Genomic DNA, 16,262 nt, shown 5'->3' on the forward strand with positions numbered 1-16,262 from the left:
TTGGGAGCTGTCACCGTAAATCACGACTCTGCACCGCAGGTGAGGTTTCCATCGGCCGGGAGGGACGGAGCTGGAGCCGGAGCCCCGACCCCCGCCAGGGGACCCAAATCCACTGGATCGACTGGCAGCAGCACCGGTGGGCAATGCTCCCACCGCACCTGCCTGGGCCATGCCTGGCGCCGGCCCATGCTCCATCCACTCACCTTTAAATAGAAACCCCCCTTTCCCAGGCAATAATATCCCAGTTGGCAAATATTTACCGCCCTCCCTCCTCCCTTCTCCAGAAACACTCGATGCCTTTTGCATTTATCACTACTGACCTACATTTTTTTCCCCTGGAGCCTTTCATGAAGCCGCAGGCTTCCCCCACGCTGGCTGGGGCATCCCTACGGTCCCCCCCCGCCGTGGGCAGGGGACCCGTCACCCCATGTTCCCACCCCACAGAGCCCATCCCTCGTGCTCAAGCACCCCCTCGACGTCAACCACATTTTTTTTCCCCCTCTAGAGTTCAGCAGACTCCATCACGGGACTTTTTGTGCTTCCCAAAGCAAACAGAGGCGGGAAGGTGTGGCTGCCCGCTGTGAGGATGCTCTTGAGCGAAAGGGTTGTGTGGGGGGTGGGTGGGGGGGGTGGCAGGGAAGGGGTTAAGCGGGTTATAAATTACCCATGGATGTGGAAATGTGACTGAGAGGAATATAAAGCAAACTCTGACTGCTGGATTCTTTGCATTTCTAGCCTCTTTATTTTTCCCTCAGGTCACTTTAAAAGGATGCAGGCAGTCAGAGGCAGCTCCGCTGCGCCTCTCCTCCCGCTTTCTCTGGGTTTTTTGGGTTTTTTTTGTTGTTTGTTTTTTACACCCTGGCCCTTGAGCCAGATGCTGTCTCTGTCCAAGGACTTTATGGAGTGAGCCCTGGCTGGGAAATCAAGTAATTAGACTAATTCAGGGTAGATGTGCTGGGCCTGGCCCCGGTGACACATGACGGAGGGCTGGTGGGAAGGTGATGGCTGGTGGGAAGCTGGACCGAGGATGCTCAGCACGTTTGGGGATGTCACCAGGGCCACCCCGGGGTCTTGGCTCCATCCTGGGGGGAGTCACATCCTGCCTGGGCAGAGCAGGGAGCTTGTGGCCATGTGGGCTCCGCTATTTGGGAGCTGGGCCCCATGGCCAGATCCTGCACTGCAACAGGGCAAAGAGGCCCTGGGAACCAAGCCATGTCGGGGGGGGCGGCCGGACCGCGCCAGCCCCAGGGGACCCCTGCGCTGACGCTGACAGCCTGCTCCGGGGGTCAGAGGGGGCTGCTGGGCCGGATCCTGCCCCCCGGGAGCCTGGCGGGTGCCTGTGAGTGCGGCGGCTGGTGGGCAGGAGGGAGCAGCCCTTGAAAGGTCACGGCCAAAGGGCAGCGCTGACCACATCTGCCCGCTGACCACATCTGCCCGCTGACCACAGCTGTCCACTGACCACAGCTGCCCGCTGACCACAGCTGTCCCTGGGCAATGCGCTGACTCAGAGTGGAGTGCGGCTCTGCCATCACGGCTGCCCCCCCGCTGCCCCCCGCCGCAGCCCTGCACCACACCGGCACTGCCCACCGCTGGGGACCGCAGGCATGGAGGGGCTTGCTCAGGGTGGGCTCTGTCCCCCCACCCTGTCCCCATCCTGCGGTGTTGGGTCTGGATGCTGCCGTGGGTCAGGAAGGGTGAATGTCCCTGAGCCACCTGGTGACAACCTGGGCACGTCCCAGGGGATGACACCAGTGGAGACCGACGGTCCCCTCTCCCCCCAACACCACTATCCCCCCACCTTCCCCCTGACCCCCCAACAAAGTCTCAAGCCGTCTTCTGACGATGCCTTTGCCAGGAGCTGGCCGTGTCCCCTCTGCCAGCGCCAGGGCAGGTGTCACCCCCCCATCCGTGCTTCCCAGAACAGCCGCGCTAAATCCCACACTGTGGTGGGAAGCGGAGGGGCTCGGCGGGGGGGAAGCAGGCGGCTGGAGACGGTGTGGGCAGGCAGCGCAGGTGGGCTGCTGGTCCCACTCTGGCTGCAAGGGCGGGGGATTTCTCCTCCTCCTCTCCCCCCCAGCACCCACCGCTGGCTCTGACCCCAGGGTGGCTTCCCGGGGGGGTCCGGGCGGTGGGTCAGGATCGCGGGCGGCCGCCAGCCCCCGGGCGGCTGTGATTCACTCGGCCAGACTGCGAGTTTCTCAGGCTGGGTGGCTCCCGGAGCTGACATTTTTGGGAAATTTCAACAAAAACACATCAGAAGCTTCCAAAAAACAGGACGATGGGAAAAGGCATTGTTTTGCCTCCCTCCCGTTCTCTTTTTTTATTTTGTTTTCTAATCCCTGCAGCCCCTTTGGCCAGTGCCCGATACCTTGGAACCCCTCAGCGACTCCCACACCATGTCACCCGCCCTGTCCCCGCATGGCTGCGGGGCAAAGCCCCCCGCCCTGTGCTATGGGGCAGGGGCTGGCTCATGGTGTCACCCCTTTGGGAGGGGCACTCTGGGCCACCCAGGTGTCTCCTGCCACCCCCGGGTCTCCCCCTCCCCATGCCCTGTTCCCTTCAGGGAGCAATGTCCCCATCCTTGCAGCCAAGTGGGTTCAGGGTGCAGAGCTGGGACAGGGAGTAAAGGGACAGGGAAAAGGCACTGGTCAATGTCCCCATGGACTGGAAATCGCCCCCCCCATGCTCCCCCAGCCTCACCTACAAACCTCAGCCCCACAGTGGTCCCATGGCCTTGGGGCTCCCAGCCCCGCCCCAACCTCAGGGTCAGGGTCACCGGGTCCCTCCATGTCCCTTCTGCTGGGGGGACACCATGACCCAGGCACCCCCCCTGCACCCATCCCACACCCTGACCGAAAGGACATGCAGCTGGGGACAGACCATGCTTGGGGACAGTGGCCTTGCCATGGACAGGACATGCTGTCCCAGGGCTCTGCCACCCGTCCAGGGGTCTGCAGAGCTCTTGGGGGCACCGAGTCCTGGGGGGACACAGAGGAGGCAGTGGGACAGGGTGTGATGCTCGAGTGGACGGCTTTGCCACCATGCCGGTGGTACTACTGGACATGCCACCAGCACCAGGCTGCTGGGGACCCCCGGGGACAAACAGCCTCAACCCTGCGGGGGCTTGGAGCCACTTGGGGGGGCGTTCCCACCTTTTTAGTTTGGGTTTTTTTTTTAAAAAAAAACAAAACAGAGATGATGCAGTTGATAAAAACCATCGGGATTTACAGAAGATATCCCCGGTTTCACCCCCTGAAAAACTGCTCAATTTGGTCTCCTAATGAGTGTGAATGGAGGCGGAGGGGGGGGGGGGGGGGGCGGCCCGACGGCGCGGACAGTCCCGGGAGCAGCCCCGGGGGCGCGGGAGGCTCCGTGGTGGCTCCCGGTGAGTCACCCGCGGGGCGGCGTCCCCGAGGCGGCCCTTACTCACCTACCGGGGGGCTGGGGGGGACGACACACCGGCCCCGGGGCAGGCGGGGTGTGTGTGGGGGGCACAGCATCCCGCGGCAGCCCTGGACGGGCACGGCGTGCCGGGGCTGGGTCCCGGGGCCGGTACCGGAGCGGGGCGGGGGGCCCTGGGGCCGGTGCCTTTCTGCCCCCCCGGGGGCGGGCCCGGGCCGGGCGGGGCGGGGCCAGGGCGGCATTTAGGGCTTTGGTAACCGGGGGTTGCTCAGACTTGCTCGGGACTTCCCCGAACGTGCCGGTGCGCTCCGCCGCCCCGGGCACCGACGGGCACCGGAGCCGGCCATGCCGCCGCTGCCCGCGCTGCTCCCGCTGCTGCCGCCGCCGCTGCTGCTGCTGTTGCTGCTCTGCCCGCGCCTGCCCCGCGCCGAGCCCCTCGCCTGTGAGTACCGGGGGCACCGGGCAGCTCCCGCAAGGTGGGCGCGGGGCGACCAGGGGGTGTCCCGTCGGGGATGGGGTGGGCGCCGCACCGAGCCTCCCCCCCGCGGGGCTCTCCCGGTTCGTGGCGGTGCCGGTCCGCGTGGTGCGGCCCCCCCCGCTCCCGGGATGCGGAGCGGCCCCGGGAGCCGTGGGGGGCATCTCCGGGCGCACCTCGGGGCTGCGCGTTGCCTCCCGTGGACGGTGACGGACCCCCCCAGCCCCCGGCGGGGGGCAGCGGGACACCCCCCCCCCCCAACGCCCCCCGGCAGGCGGCCGCGACCCCCCTCCCGCCCCGTGCCCGCAGCCCAGCCGGGACCCCCCCGCTTCTCCCCGCAGAGAACAATAGAGGAACCTTTTTTTGTTCCCCCCCATCCCCGGGAGCAGCAGGGACACCCCCCCTCCCCTGGGAGCAACCAGTACCCCTCTCCCCACGGAGAAGGGGACCCCCCCTCCCCGGGAAGGGTGATTTCCCCCCCCCTTGCCCCCCCTCCCGGAGAAACCCGCGGCTCCGTTCCCCACCCAGGACAATGGAAACCCCCGTCCTCAGCCTGGAGAACAATAGCGACCCCCTTCCCCACGCGACCCCCTCCCACCCCCGGGAGCCGTGACCCCTCTTCCCCCCTCTGGAGCCTCTGAGCCGCCCCCCCCCGCGCTGAGAACAACGGGGGGACCTCCGATCCCCCCTGGAGAGCCGTGCCCCCCCCCCAGTCCCCCATCCCAGAGAACAATGAATCCCCTTTTCCCCACCCAGAACAATAGGGAGCTCCCTCCCCCATGGAGAACAATGAATCCCCCCCCCCCAAAAAAAAAAAAAAAAATCATCCCCCTCGGGGGGGCCCTGCGGTGGTGCCTTTTCGGGGGTTCCACCCCGCGGTGGCAGGTCTGGGAGGTGCCACCTGTGGGCTGAGCTGTGGGCGGCCTCAGCCCCACTGGGATGGGGGTCCCCCCTTGCCATGGGACACACGCACACACACGTGGGAGGGGCCTCCTGCTCCCCACAGAGCCCTACACCCCAATTTGTCCCCGTGCCACCCATTGCCTCGTTGTTCCCCCCTGGCCCGAGCGAGGGGAGCCGCGATCCCGCTCCCCGCAGCAGGAAGTTTGGCTTCTCCCGACGATGGGAATTTCTCAGGCGATGGATGTTCGCTCCGATGTGCGATCGGGGCCGCCAAGAAAAGCCACCGCTCTGTAGCTCCCGCCATCCTGGCACCCGCCATGGCCCGGGGTCCCGGCCCCCCACCTCTCATACCCCCAACCCACGCGTGTCATTAGCGGGGAAGTCCCCAAGAGCGCTAATTGGGGCAGGGATCGCAGCACCAGTGGAAGGGAAGAGGACAAATGCTCCCCAGATCCCCACAGGAGCCGTTAACAAGAGCCGCCCAAGTGTGGCCGGTTCTGGTGTGGCCCGGTGCCCACCCAGTGCCCTCCCCACGGATAATCCCACCAGGACCACTGTGGCCAGACCCCCACCGTGCTCACCCCACACCTTTCGGCTCACCCTGGTAAGGGGACCCCCGGTGCCACTCACAGCCAGTTTCCCCCCCCCCGCGACCCCCATTTCTCCCAGCATCGGGGTCCGGTAGAGGCGACCAGGGCGAGCGCTTGCCCCGTGGCCCCTCGACGTACGGCGCCGGGGAAAGGCGAAGCCAAATCTCCTTTTAGAGAGCGAATGTTTCCCCTCGGTGCAGCTCGGTCGCGCTGGCTGGAATGCCGGGGCTTTTTATAAATCCCTCCTCGAGCTGAGGGATGGGCACGAGAAATGCCAGTTGGAGACGAGAAAGGGAAAAAGATCGTGGAAAGGAGGGAAAAAGATCATGGAAAGGAGGGATAAAGTGGTTTTGGGTGCCGTGTCCGCTTGCAAACCTTGTTGCTCAAGCTTTAGAAGACCTCTTTTTTTTTTTTTTATACATATATATATTTACATATATTTTAAAGCTTATTTTTTTGCAGAAAAAATTCAGGGCTGCCCAAATTTCCTTTTGTTCTTCGGGGCAATTATTTCTATTTTTCTTTAACCCCCTGTACATCTTAATAAATCTTTTTTAACTGCACGATCTCCAACACTTATCCAAGGGTGGGTTGGTTTTTTTTTCCCTTTTCTTTCCCAACTCCTTAAAATGCTGATATAAAAATAAAATGAAATCCGGCCCCTTCGGAAGAAAAGCATAAACGTTCCCGACACCTTGGAAATGTGGTTTTACTTTATAGCATTACTTAGCACCTGATCAGCATTTTTTTTTTGTAATAGGAAAGCCATAAAACCCCCGAGCAGGTATTTTCGTTGCGACTTGCACATTCCACAGGCAGCCTGCGTCTCTCCGGCCCTTTCCTCTCCGATCGGAAAACTTCACACTTTTCCCTTTCAAAACACATGTTCGGCGTTGCATTTGCACAGAGGGGGAAAAAAAATTGCAGAGGGAGAAAAAAAAAAAAAATATAAAATTGGCCCCTCAAGAGGCTCTTGCTTGGAGGAGAAAAAAAATTTGCAGGAGGGAAAAAAAAAAAAAAACCATACAAAATTGGCCCCTCTGGAGGGTCCGGCTCAGAGGAGGGGAAACGTGTCTGTTTTACGGCGCTTGTGTGTGTTTCTGGGGCTGTTTAGATGAAGATTGAAGCGAATTAGGGCCCAGAGCGCGGGGTCTATCTCAGCGCTGGAGCAGCCCCGGCTCGGTGCTGGGAAGCTGGCGCTGGGTGGGCTGCTCGGTGGGGCTGGGGGCTGTATCGTGAAGGCCTCGCTAGAGGATGGAGTGAGGTGGGGGGCTGAACCTCCCCCCTCTTCCCCCCCCCCCCCCCCCCCGGGAAGGGTTTGTGTTGGGGGTGGGTGGGATGGCTGCCTGCCATCACCCGTGGATGCTCGGGTACCCCAGGGGACTTGGCACTGCGGATGCTTTCATGCCTGGATGCTTTTACACCCACCTCGCCAGCACCCCCAGAGCAACGGCAGGAACCGCTAATTAAGATTTCTCCAGGGTAATGAGGATTTTCGAGCATTAATTGTGCCAGGATGGGAGCCGGAGTGGCCGGCGGGCGCTGAAAGCCAAGGGGGGCTGGGGAGGTCAGAGGGGAGGGAAGGTCACGGCACTTTCCGGGAGGTAATTTGGGATATTAGCCTGGCGCGTGCGGACAGAGCCGATAAGGCTGATGGACATGGAAAATCCCAGAGCGGGGCTGGGGGAGCTGCTTCCTTGAAGCCTGGTGGTGGAGGGCTCTCGAAATAAAGCAACGGGGGGGGGAGGGGGGGCTTTCCCATGGTGGAGGGTCTCCCCAGCATGGACCACCCTGGGGGGGCCCCTCGGACCCGTGTGGCCTGGTGTGAGCGATGGGTTTCTGCACATGGTTGGGGTCAGGTGGGTGGTCAGCACGGGTCTGGGCTGGGAAGCGTTGCCTGGCCCTCGGCGGTGTGTGCTGGGGGGGGGGAGGCTGCTGGCCAGTGTCCTTGGGGAAAGTGGTAGTGGCGGGCGGGGAATGCCCTGAAAACTTTCCGTAGTTGCTTTTGAAAGCCTTGTGTCATGAAAAATGTACAAAGGAACAACCCAGCCCCCACCCAGCCCTGGAAAAACTCACGGTGTCACCGGGACCCCCCAACCTCGTGCTGCAGAGCTCCCCAAAGGCTTCGTGCTTCCCGGCTGGAGCAACAGCCCCCCCCCCACTTGCCCCCCCCCCCCCTCCCCCCCCCCAGCCTTCTCTGCTGCCGCTGCTGCTTCGGAGGGGGCAAGTGCTGCGGCGAGGGGCTGTGCCGCCAGGAATGTATAACTGTATATATAGAAAATAGCTAAAAAATAGATTTAAATAGCTAGAAAATAGAGGAAGATAGACCTATATAGGTGGAAGATAGATAGATAGATACACCTATATAGGTGGAAGATAGATAGGCCTATATAGGTGGAAGATGGGTAGATGAATAGATAGGCCTATATAGGTGGAAGATAGATTTATATAGATGTTTATAGACAGAAGATAGATTTGTATAGCCAGACAATAGATTTAAATAGATGTAGATAGGTTTAAATAGAAGATAGAACAAAAATAATTACAAAATGATATATCAATTTATTTTTTGACCCCCACCCCCACCCCTTTTGTTTCTCTGGCTGCAGACCCCGCAGTGATCTCCCCCCAAGACCCCACCCTGCTGATCGGCTCCTCGCTGGTTGCCACGTGCACGGTCAGCCCCGACTTTCACCTGAAAGCCGAGGACCTGTACTGGACGCTGAACGGCCGGCGCCTGCCCGCCGCCTCTTACGCCGCCCTTGGCCCCACCACGCTCAGCGTGGCCCTTGCCCGCCTCAACGGCTCCAGGCAGCAGTCGGGGGACAACCTGGTGTGTCACAGCAGAGACGGCGGCATCTTGGCCGGCTCCTGCCTTTACGTTGGATGTACGTCGGTGCGGTCGCACGTGCCGGGTTTGATCTGGCGCTGTGTGTGCGCCGGGGTGTGCTCGCCAGCCGGGGGCGAGGGGATCTGGGGATCCCTGCAGGGATCAGCATCCCGGTTCTTGCCAAAACATTTTAACCTCTCCGCGGTCCGTGGCCGGTGCCCTGAGATGCAGGAGCGCGCAGCAGAAAGGCTGTTTTGGCAAACCCTCGGCAAAATTACACTTGTCCAAATCAATAATCATAAGATTTTATCTCGGGCTATTTTAAGGACAATGCTACGTCCTAGGAATACAGAGGCTTAGCTGGGAATGCAGCTTGGATTTGTTTTTTGGGTTGCTGTTGCTGAAAGAAGACGGCTCTGGAGCTGGGGAGGGGCAGGACCCCAAACCCTCTGCCAAACGCATTTGCAGCCAGGGGGTGGAAACCTGCAGCCAGCGGGGACAGTGGTGGCATCGCCTGCCGGGACCATGGGCTGCGTTCCTCCACTGCACCTCTTCATCCCTCTCCACCTCTTATTTTAATTTATTTTTTTCCCCTTTCCCAGTACCCCCAGAAAAACCAGTCAACATCACTTGCTGGTCCAAAAACATGAAGGACCTCACTTGCAAGTGGGCACCGGGGACGGAAGGGGAGACCTTCTTGCACACCAACTACACCCTGAAGTACAAGCTCAGGTGGGGTGCCCACCTCCATTCCCGGTATCCCTAAAAAAGCTGGCATGGGATTTGAAAGCTACTGGTGAATGGGGAGCCTGACGCTGGCTGGCCCCTGGCTGGGGATGGTGCCCAGTGTGATGAGTTCCGTGGGGTCTCAGCCGCCGCGGGCGCTGGTGGGTGGTGGTGGCCCGTGGGTGCTGGGGAGGTGGAGGGTGAGGAGGAGCTGCACGGCCCTGGGTGGGCTGGGAGCCGCTCGGCAGCGCGATGCCAGTGGTGGTGGATGGCAGATAAATGAGCTGCAGTCCCCACTGGGAGCAGCCATTTCCTCTGGAGATGGGGGAGCATCCTCAGCTTGGCCACGGCACCCAGTGGTGCTGGTACCGGCACTCAGCACCTGCCCACAGGTGGTACGGCCGAGACAACACGTGCCAGGAGTACCACACGGCTGGGCCCTACTCCTGCCACATCCCCAAGGACCTGGCCCTCTTCACGCCCTACGAGATCTGGGTGGAGGCATCCAACCGGCTGGGGGTGGCCGTCTCCGATGTCGTCATGTTGGACATCCTCGATGTGGGTGAGCAATGGCGCCGTGACACCACTGCCACGCTGGTGACCCGACAGTTCACGCGGTGGGATGTTGGAGCGAGGGGGGGGGGGCAGCAGGAAATGGGCGATGTGTGAGCAGAATTGCTCCTAATCGAATTAGGCTGTTTTCTCCGAGGTTTGGTTGTTGGTGGGTTGTTGGGTTTTTTTGGCATCTGCGGCTCCTTAACCCCCGCAGCCCCATGGCGCTGCTGGCGCCAGCCCCTGCCCTGTCCCCACAGTCACCACAGACCCGCCGTCGGACGTGCACGTCAGCCGGGTGGGGGACCTGGAGGACCAGCTGAGTGTCCGCTGGAGCTCCCCACCGGCCCTCAAGGATTTCCTCTTCCAAGCCAAGTACCAGATCCAGTACCGGGTGGAGGACAGCTCGGAGTGGAAGGTGGGTCGGCATCACGTGCCAGTGGCTGGGATGGTGCGGGATGCTCGACAGCGCTGCCATCTCCTCCCTCCCCAGGTAGTGGACGACGTGGGCAACCAGACGTCCTGCCGCCTGGCTGGCCTCCGCCCTGGCACCGTCTACTTCGTCCAGGTGCGCTGTAATCCCTTCGGCATCTACGGCTCCAAAAAAGCCGGCATCTGGAGCGACTGGAGCAATCCCACCGCCGCCTCCACTCCACGCAGCGGTGAGCACCGCCAGCGTCGGGCTGGCAGTGCGTGGCGGGCAGGGGGGGGACACCGGGAGGGCTGCGCTCCCCCTCCCCTGTGCACACGGGACGTGCTGGAGGGGGCCCTTCCCTGCTCCATGCCCGCCACCTGGATTTCTTGCAAAGGAGCCAATTTGGAGCTCGGCTTTCCCAGCTGGGAGCCAAAATGCCGCTTGTTTCCCTCTCGCCCACCATTATTTACGGTGTGGCAGCAATGGGGGGGTTGAGGCAGGTCCCCCCCCACCTGGCGGCACTGACCTCCTCCTCCCTGCAGAGCGAGCGGCGGGGGGCTGTGACCCCAAAGGAGGGGAGCAAAACACGACGCTGCGGCGGGAGCTGAAGCAGTTTTTTGGGTGGGTGAAGAAACATGCGTATGGCTGCTCCAACCTTGGCATCAAGCTTTATGACCAGTGGCGCGTGTGGCTGCAGAAATCGCACAAAACACGCAACCAGGTAGGTAAGGAGCCTTTCGCACTTCTTTTTCCCTGGCGGGGGGGTGTGTGTGCGGGGTGATCCCCCCACCCTGGGGATGCTGCGGGACACACACGCATGCGGTGACACTGACCCTGGGGATGCGTGGCCGGCGGCGACGCGGGGCTCTGCTCATCTCTGTAGGTTCTTCCCGGCGATAAGTTGTAGCCCCCGGGGGACCGAGCGCCAGCAGGATGACACGGGGCGCCCGGCGCCCACCTGGGACCACCCGCGCCCACCCCGGCCCCGCCGGGGGGGAGCAGGAAGGCGGCCGGGGCGAAGCGCAGCCCCACGGCCCCGGGCGACGGGATGGGGCGAGGTGGGGGGGGTGGGCTGGGCCAGCCCCGGGAGCCCCTCACGTGCTACTGGCCCCATGGGACCACGGCCCCCCACCATGTCGCTCGCACCCCGTGGCAGCCAGGGGACCCCCCAGCCTTGCCTGGCTGGGGGGAGATGCGGAGGCTTCGCTCCTTAACTGCCAGCCAGAGCAGCCTCTGGGATGATAGGGGCGGCGGGGGCTTCCCGGGTGTCCCCCCACCCTCAGCACAGCCACCCCAGGAAGCAATTTTGGCTGTTTTCTCCCCAGGGACTCACGTGAAAGCGCGTGGGGGGGGGTCTGTCCCTGGGGAGCCACGTGGGCTGGTTTGAGGCTGCTGGGGTTTGCCCAGTGCCTGCTCCAATTTTGATTCAAACCAGCCTTATTTTGGTTCCATTTCAGTCAATTAGGAACAGATTTAAGCTTAATGCCAATAAACCTCTGAAACCCCACCGGGGTCTGCGTCAGCGGAGCGGCAGTGGTGCGCAGGGACGGGGATGCAACGGGCAGCCAAATGGGACCCGTGTCCTTTGTCACCCCGCCCGGGGGCTCCCAAGGGACCGAGCCACGGTAGAGGGGGTGGCACTGGGCGCAGGGGGGAGACGACAAACCCTTTAGAGCACGTGCCGCAGGCCAGCTCCATGGGAACAGGTTTATTTTGGATGACCGCAGAAAAGGTGCTTGGGGGGGGGGGCACTGGCACTGGCAGTGGCACGGGGATCAGCTGCACCCCTAGCCCTGAGAGGTGGGTTTTGGGGGGGCTGCTGCAAAGGCAGTGCCTGTCTCAGTGGGGAGCAAGGCAAGGCAGCCTCTTGGCACTGCAGGTTGTGGTTGTTCCTCTGGCAAAGCCGCAGTGTGGCCGGCAGTGCCAGGGAGGGGAGCCAGCCCCACGCTGGACCCCTCCGCTGAGGGATGCTCATGATTTAGGGGGACCCCACTTCTTGGGGGAAGGGGGGGTTCTCCACCTTTTCCAGCCTGTGCTCAAGAAAAGGGGTGGAGGGGAAGATGCCCACCTTGCTGGAGTGGCGTGGGTGCTGCAGTGGCCATACTGGGAGCGGGTGGGGGGCGAGCGGGGCCCCTGTTCCACCAGCCGGCCCCTCCAGCCGTTCCCACGGGGACACCCATCACTCGGCTTCTTCCGAATCGTACTTGAGGTCCTGGAGAATTTCGCTGATTGCCTCAATGGTTTTAATTAGCCTACGAGAGCGGATGGAAACTATAAATAAAGCCCATATGGAGCGTATTATCTGGGCCGCCTCGCCTTCCCCGCGCTGTTTATGAAACACTCAGCCCGGGGAGGCCGAGGGGACCACGGCCACGCAGCATCGCCAAACCCTCCCCGGGGCTGCGGCCGCCAGCGCTTTTGAAGGCACCATCTGGGCCCCCCTGGGCTGCAGGAAGGGGAAATGTGGGGAAGGGGCTCCTAGCCCAGGGCGGGGGGCTGCTGCCATCCCCAAGTAGGGGGAGACAGCGGCGGGGCCACCACCTACTTGTGCTTGAGCTCCCGCACCTCCTGCTGATGGGCGTCCACCTCGGGCTGGTCCTGAGCCTGCTGCCGGGCCAGCTGGAGCTGTGCTGTCTGCGGTGGGGACACGGAGGGAGCTGAGACCCCCCCGCCAAAGCAGCCACAGGCACAGCGGGGCCCCCCCAGCCCGGCACTCACCAGCTGCAGCTTCTCCTGCTCCCGCTCCTGGAGCTGGGCAAGGTGCTGGGCCAGGTCGGGGCGGGCGAGTTGGTCCCGCAGGCGCCCGGCGATGTGCAGCACCTCCCGGGAGATGCCGCTGAAGGCCACCGTGATCTCGTGCACCAGCTGCCGGTAACGGGGGAAGTCATAGTGGGGCGCACTGTGCAGGTACGCCTGGTGGCCCCTGGGCAGGGGGACAGGGGGGAAAAGCCACTGTCACTGCACCTGGGGGACACCGGGATCACAACCCATCCTGGTGCTCCCTTTGCTGCCGCACCACAGGCAGGACTGGGATGGTTTTCCCAGATCTGGCAGCTCTCGGTCCCCGGGACCAGGCAGCTTCACCCCTCGCACGGGATGGGCTTGGTAGCTGCTCTTTGGGGAGGGTGTGTGTGTGTGTGTGTATTTTTTTTTTTCCTTTTCACTCGCACTCCTGTGTCCCGGGAAGTCCATCATCTCCTGGCGGATGCTAAAATAGGATACAGGTGTCCAGCGCGGGCGTCCCCCTGCCAGCTGGAGCTCATCAGCCGCCCCATGGCTGCTGCTCCGCCCCGGCAGCCTCTTCCCATCAGGATGAAAAAAAAATGGGGGATTCGGTTCCTTGCTGGGGGATCCCTTGCCCTGGAAGGGGCTGTGTCCCCCTGCCCACCCTAGCGGGTCCTGTCCTCATGGGTGCGCGTCCCAGGGCGCAGAGCGGTGCTGGTACTCACTCCTCGAGGAGCCGATACGCCTCAGCACGCTCGCCCTGCAGCACCTGCAGCCGCTGCAGCAGCACCCTCACGGCCTCGTCCGTCTGCAGAGGGAAGGGGACAGTGGTGACCTGCCACCATAGTGGCAACCTGGCATGATGGTGTCACCAGCAGGTGCCTGCTGCCTCACAGGGTGGCTCTGCTCCGGCCACCGGGTTCTGGGCAGAGCTGGCATCACCTGGGGGTCTTGTCCCAGTCCTGGGGCAAGTCGTCGTCGTCCCGCCCCCCCCCCCGCCCCGGGGGCACCCAGGCTGAGCCCAGCTGCAGCGCTTGGGTTTGGTCCAGCACTGGCACCTCTCCAGCCATGTGTGTGTGGATCGGCACCGGGACCCCCCCAGCCATGGGCACCCAACACAGACAAGCACAGGGGGACCCCCCCCGGCCATGTGCACACAATACTGATGGACACCGGGACCCCCCGACCATGCATGCGTGAACCAGGTGGCACCGGGACCCCCACAAGGCCCCCCACCCATAGAGCAGGAACCCCCGGCTATGTGCACACAACACAGATGGGCACAAGGACCACCCCCCCCAACCATGTGCACACAATACTGATGGACACCGGGACCCCCCCGGCCATGCATGCATGAACCAGATGGCACCGGGACCCCCACAAGGCCCCCCACCCATGCACTGGGAACCCCTGGCCATCACACAACACAGAGGGGAACAGGGACACCCCCCCCCAGTCATGTGCACCCAACACAGACAGGCACAGGGACCCCCCCACACCATGTGCACACAACACAAGGCCACTGGTACCCCCCCCGCCATGTACACGCTGTACAGAGGGCACAGGGACCCCCCCCAAATCACGCCTGTACGAACCCCCTGCCCTGTGCACGCTACAGCCCGGCACCGGGACCCCTCCCATTTCCCTCCCCCAGCCCCAGGCCCCCCCGCGGCCACGCCACACAAACCAGCCCGGCCCCCCCTCCCGCCCTGCACGCATCTGGGTCCCCGCATGCCGCAGCCCCGCGTGCACGGCGCGGCCGGGCCCCCTCCCCACCCCGGCCCGGTGCCGCTCACCATGGCCCGGCCCAGTCGCACGGCGCAGGCCCGGGGCGGAGCGCGGTTCCACCGCCCCCTGCAGGCACCGGACGGCATCGTTGCCGCCTCCCCCCCCCCCCCCCAACACCCCCCCTCCCCCAACACCCCGCAGCTCCCCCCCATCCCAGCCTCCAATACCCCACCTCCCCGCTTCCCTGTCCCCCAACACTCCCCCAACTCCCCCCCCCCCCTTTTATTGAAAACCACAGCAATTTGGGCAAAAACCAGCACAAAACGGGACCAGCTTAAGCTCTGTGATGCTTTATTGGCAGGGTGCGGGCAGGGTGCAGGCAGTGCTGCCGCTACCCACTCTACTTGACCTTCTTCTTGGGGCGCAGGTTGTTGGTGTGGCCACATTTCTTCTTGCGGCAGTTCACGGCACGTGGGTGCAGGCGGGCGTAGCACCTGGGGAGGGGGACATGTCACCAAAGCCCTGTTTCCCCAGGGAAGGAGATTTGGGGCAGGGTCCCTATGGTGCAGGATGAGCAGGGGGGAGCAGGATTGGAGAATGGGATGGGCAGGGGGGAGCGGGGCCAGGCAGGGGGAACATACTTGCGGCAGATCATTTTGTCACAGTTGTACTTCTGGGCGAGCTGGCGGAGGGAGGGCTCGATGATCCCCCCCCGCAGGCGCAGCACCAGGTGCAGGGTGGACTCTGAAAAAAAGAGACAAAGCATCACGGTGGGGCCAAGTGATGCTAGGGAGTGCCTGGCACCCCTCAAAAAATATGAATAAATATAAAAAAAGCCGGGACGTGGCTGGCTGCTGAGGCACCTTTCTGGATGTTGTAGTCTGCAAGGGTGCGTCCATCCTCCAGCTGCTTGCCCGCGAAGATCAGCCGCTGCTGGTCGGGGGGGATCCCTGCGGGAGAGAAACCATCAGGGCGGAGGGCAGTGGGGGCTGCCCCATGGCTCCCCTGTCCCACCTGTACCTTCCTTATCCTGGATCTTGGCCTTCACGTTCTCGATGGTGTCATTGGGCTCCACCTCAAGGGTGATGGTTTTGCCCGTCAGCGTCTTCACGAAGATCTGCATCTTGGCACCGTTTGCGCCTGTGGAAGCAGCCCTCGTGTCACCCCCAGCCGGGCCCTGAGGGAACACCCCGCGGTCCTGATCCCCACCGTCACCACACCCACCTGTCCCTGGCCACGATGCAGTGTCCCCCCGTCCCCCGTCCCCCCGCCTTCTCACTCCCAGCCCCAGGCCCGGGGGTGGAGCCGTCCCGCTCCCGGGTCCCAGCCCTCTCCCTGTCCCCCCAACTCCTGCACCCCGGCTCCCCAGCCCTGGCCACGACCCCCTACCCTGCTCCTAGGCCCCCTCCCCTCCCCGCCCTTGCTCCCTCGTTCCCGAGCCCTGGCCCCGACACCCCCACCCCACCGGCTCCTGGGCCCGCTCCCCGCGCCCCCACTCCCGAGCCCTGGCCCGCTCCTACCCCCGCTCCGCCGAGCCCCAGCCCCGATCACGCCCGCTCCCTTGCCCCGCTCCTGGGCCTCGGCTCCCCGATCCCGGGTCCGACCCCCCGCCCCACTCCTGCTCCTAGACCCCCGCTCCGCTCCCAGGCCCCGGAGCCGCCCCGCGCGCACCCGCCGCCTCGCTGCTGAGAAAAGGGGCGGCCGGAACCGGAACCCGCCCGCAGCTGCGTCACTTCCGGCGCGTCATGGCCCCGCCCCGCCCCAGCGCGCAGGCGCCGGAGGCCCCCGCCCGCCCTGGTACCGCAGGCCTGGCCCCCACCAGCCCCGCGGCCCCCCCGTCCCTCCGCCCCCAGCCCCCCGCAGGCCGCAGCAGGCCCCGGAGCGCCCAGCCGGGCCCCGGGAGCTGCGGGCCCTGCC

The 16,262-nt window shown here is 63.6% G+C and overlaps 3 protein-coding genes across 3 annotated transcripts; 1 reads left to right on the forward strand and 2 right to left on the reverse strand.

Annotated features, from left to right (window-relative positions):
* Positions 1-7,957: 7,957 nt before the first annotated feature.
* CRLF1 (cytokine receptor like factor 1) lies at positions 7,958-10,920 on the forward strand (the record flags this gene model as incomplete). The annotated part of the gene is made up of 7 exons (XM_037382454.1): positions 7,958-8,258; positions 8,803-8,932; positions 9,319-9,488; positions 9,739-9,896; positions 9,972-10,140; positions 10,436-10,614; positions 10,777-10,920. Coding segments are annotated over 7 exons (1,131 nt in total), but the record flags the coding sequence as incomplete, so codon positions are not given.
* A 666-nt stretch (positions 10,921-11,586) lies between these two features.
* Positions 11,587-14,453, reverse strand: REX1BD (required for excision 1-B domain containing). Its single transcript, XM_037387115.1, has 5 exons — positions 14,414-14,453; positions 13,343-13,425; positions 12,612-12,816; positions 12,439-12,527; positions 11,587-12,145 (listed from the first exon to the last, which is right to left on the reverse strand). Exons 1-5 carry the CDS (start codon positions 14,414-14,416, stop codon positions 12,073-12,075), a joined length of 453 nt encoding a protein of 150 aa, XP_037243012.1. The 5' UTR covers positions 14,417-14,453; the 3' UTR covers positions 11,587-12,072.
* Positions 14,454-14,674: 221 nt separating this feature from the next.
* UBA52 (ubiquitin A-52 residue ribosomal protein fusion product 1) lies at positions 14,675-16,099 on the reverse strand. Its single transcript, XM_037385410.1, has 5 exons — positions 16,017-16,099; positions 15,366-15,485; positions 15,209-15,295; positions 14,987-15,089; positions 14,675-14,839 (listed from the first exon to the last, which is right to left on the reverse strand). The coding sequence occupies exons 2-5, from the start codon at positions 15,466-15,468 to the stop codon at positions 14,746-14,748; spliced, it is 387 nt and encodes a 128-aa protein (XP_037241307.1). The 5' UTR covers positions 15,469-15,485; positions 16,017-16,099; the 3' UTR covers positions 14,675-14,745.
* Between the last annotated feature and the right edge of the window lie 163 nt (positions 16,100-16,262).

This window comes from Falco rusticolus, chromosome 4 (assembly GCF_015220075.1).
Source record: "Falco rusticolus isolate bFalRus1 chromosome 4, bFalRus1.pri, whole genome shotgun sequence".
NCBI lineage: Eukaryota > Metazoa > Chordata > Aves > Falconiformes > Falconidae > Falco > Falco rusticolus.

What these genes read in the sequence shown, in the direction of transcription:
- REX1BD (XM_037387115.1), bottom strand. An exon ending in GCGTATCGGCTCCTCGAGGA is followed by an intron (nt 12,817 to 13,342) that starts GTGAGTACCAGC and finishes CCCCCTGCCCAG; the next exon opens with GGGCCACCAGGCGTACCTGC. An exon ending in GTGCGGGAGCTCAAGCACAA is followed by an intron (nt 12,146 to 12,438) that starts GTAGGTGGTGGC and finishes CCGCTCTCGTAG; the next exon opens with GCTAATTAAAACCATTGAGG.
- UBA52 (XM_037385410.1), bottom strand. Translation starts at nt 15,468, where the DNA reads ATGCAGATCTTCGTGAAGACGCTGACGGGCAAAACCATCACCCTTGAG. An exon ending in CAAGATCCAGGATAAGGAAG is followed by an intron (nt 15,296 to 15,365) that starts GTACAGGTGGGA and finishes TCTCTCCCGCAG; the next exon opens with GGATCCCCCCCGACCAGCAG. An exon ending in AGACTACAACATCCAGAAAG is followed by an intron (nt 15,090 to 15,208) that starts GTGCCTCAGCAG and finishes TCTTTTTTTCAG; the next exon opens with AGTCCACCCTGCACCTGGTG.